This window comes from Apis dorsata, unplaced genomic scaffold (assembly GCF_000469605.1).
Source record: "Apis dorsata unplaced genomic scaffold, Apis dorsata 1.3 scaffold_683, whole genome shotgun sequence".
Taxonomy (NCBI): Eukaryota; Metazoa; Arthropoda; class Insecta; order Hymenoptera; family Apidae; genus Apis; species Apis dorsata.
This window is the reverse complement of record NW_006263864.1, coordinates 175111-177670: the sequence shown is the minus strand read 5'-3', so window position 1 is coordinate 177670 and position 2560 is coordinate 175111. Positions and strand designations below refer to the sequence as shown.

The 2560-nt window shown below is 45.4% G+C and overlaps 1 protein-coding gene across 1 annotated transcript in view; it reads left to right on the top strand.

The window, feature by feature from the left end:
• Positions 1-2560, top strand: part of LOC102673570 (AF4/FMR2 family member 3) — a 43152-nt gene that overhangs the window by 35676 nt on the left and 4916 nt on the right. Inside the window, exons 5-8 of the mRNA XM_006622236.2 lie at positions 653-707; positions 904-956; positions 1534-2047; positions 2175-2558. Coding sequence (XP_006622299.1) covers positions 653-707; positions 904-956; positions 1534-2047; positions 2175-2558 — 1006 coding nt within the window. The remainder of the gene's footprint in view (positions 1-652; positions 708-903; positions 957-1533; positions 2048-2174; positions 2559-2560) is intronic.

Below are 2560 nucleotides of genomic sequence, written 5' to 3'. Positions count from 1 at the left end.
ATTATTATTATTATTATTATTATTATTATTATTATTATTATTATTATTATTATTATTATTTAGAGAAAATTTAATTTGCCTTGAATTTTAAATTCTCCAATTTCTCAGGTCGCGAAGAACGGCATGGGTTATATTATTGTTGTTTTAACCGTGCGAGAGCGGATTATGATAATATAGATCGATCGAATGTTTGGAAATGGAAAACGAAAGTGGGAGCAGGGAAAGCGAAACTTGCTGACGGTTAAGTGACAAAGAAAACAGGAGAGGCGTGCGTGAAACAGCAGTTTCAGAGATCAATGAACGATTGTTTCCAACCTAAGCCTCTCGTTCGTGTTCTACAGGTTGCTTCGCGGCACGCGTTCCTTTCTTTCGAACGCGTTCTTCTTTTTTCTTTTTCTTCTTTCTCTTTCTCCTCTTCTTCCTCTTCTTTTTTTTTTCTTCTTCTCGATTCTAACCGATAATGGCTAATAGAGACACATATTCTTTTCATTTCCGCTCCTTTCGAATTTATTCGATTATTTAATTCGAGGATCGAATTTAACGATGGGGATCGAGACGAGACACGAGAATTATACGAAATCTTCTCTCGTTTAATCCCTTTTTCGTTATCCAGAATAATATGTAAATTTCCCGTTTTTGTTTTCTGTTGCAGGGACTTGGAACGCGATTTAAGCCTGAGCGAGGACAGCGAGGATGAGGCAAGCAAGGTAAAAAAAAAAAAAAAAAAAAAAAGATCATATTATACGCTCGTTTGATATCTCGTTTCGCGTGATTATTATTGGATATTTAAGTTGATATTTTGTATTGATAACAATTATCGGAGAGAAAACTGGTTTGAGGTGGAAGGGAATCGCGATCACATTCTCTCGTATGAAATTAATTGGTAATCGTTTTCTTTCGCAGGAAACGTCATCGCGGACAACGAGGGGAAACAGAAGCCCCGACCTCACGGTCGAGTAAGTATCCGTTTGTCGATACGCCCGCCAATTAATGCCCCTGTTATACAGTTCGATTATCTCGTTCCAAAATTAATGCGCCCGGTTATTCGTATCTAATTACAAACTTTATTTCATCCTTTTCTTCCATCTATTCCATATTTGATCGAATTTGTACTCTTGTACTCCACCTTTTCAAAATCGCGTGTTTATAAATATTGACATTTAAATATCGCAAAAAATTGTATCGATAATTCTTTTATTCACGGGCGCTATAAATAATAATTTTATCATTCCCTATTCCAAATATTGTCGGTCGGATGTGAATTCGAATTTATAATGAATATAATTCCACCCACTCGAAATTATTCGTTTTATTCGGGAATTTTAAAAAACTCGGTATAAACTCGAAGAAATCAATTTACCAACGATAACACGGTACAATGAACAATCCACGGAAAATATTCACTTCCAAAAAACCAATATTCCTTCTCTCTCTCTCTCTCTCTACCCTCTCCCTCCCTACCCCTTCTCCCCGTTCGAGATCGATCACGAATCCGTTTCAAACGATTCAACGCAGATATTCACTCGTGCGCAGTTTATCGATACCGGCGATGACGCCTGCCCCGCCGCCCCTGGCGCCCATGTCGCCCATGGGCCCGTCACCGGTCGGCCCTTTGTCGCCCACGAGGCCGCTCAGCCCGAGCAGGCCTCCATCACCGCCCAAACAGATGACGCCGGAGCAAGTGATCTCGCCTGCACCGGTCAGCCCCCTGCAATCCAAGGGGTCCCCGAGCCCCAACACGCACCAGAGGCCGCCCAGCCCTTCGGGCCAGGCGATGCAGAGCTCCGGAAGCGCGAGCTCCACATCCGACACCGGCTCCGACTCCGGCTCGGACAGCAGCGACGATTCCGAGGAGGAAACCAGCCCTCCGCCCACGAAAGGGCCCTCCACCCCTCCCTCCGTGTCACCAAAGAACGAAAACATGATAGAGGAACCACCGCCTGCGATCGAGGAGCCGAAATCGAGGAGTTGGAACTTGGAATCGTTCTTCAATAAGACGAATGCCATGCCCCACGGGGAACAGAATTCGGAGAACAAACAGGCGCAGGTATGCGAAATTTTTCGATTTATATCTTGTACGTATATCTAGGTCTGATTTTCATCTTCGAAAATCGTCGTGGCTTTGATTCGATCGATCGGATCGATTTCATTGGGGTAATTTCAAATATTCGCAGGATTGCAACAGGCGGCAAGATTCCCCTATGGTGACAACGGTGGACGCCAGAGCGCACAGAAACAAAACGGCGCACGACTGGCAGCTCGACGAGGCCTTGAAAAGGACCCGCAACATGACCATGATGAGCGTGTTGTACAGCGACAGCGATCGACCCTCGGATCAGGAGAAGGGCCAGCCCGTGGAGGAGAATCGGGCGCAGCCTGAAAAGCCAAAGGTGGACGCGAGGAAACGTGGCCGACCGAGGAAACCGACGAATCCGAAAGCCGGGCATCGAACGTCGGACGAGAGTTTGAAGAACGGGAAACCTCGCAGCAGAACGAGAGGGGTGGGCAATCACATGAAGAAGAAACCGCCCCTCTCGAAGGCGAACATATCTACCAGCGA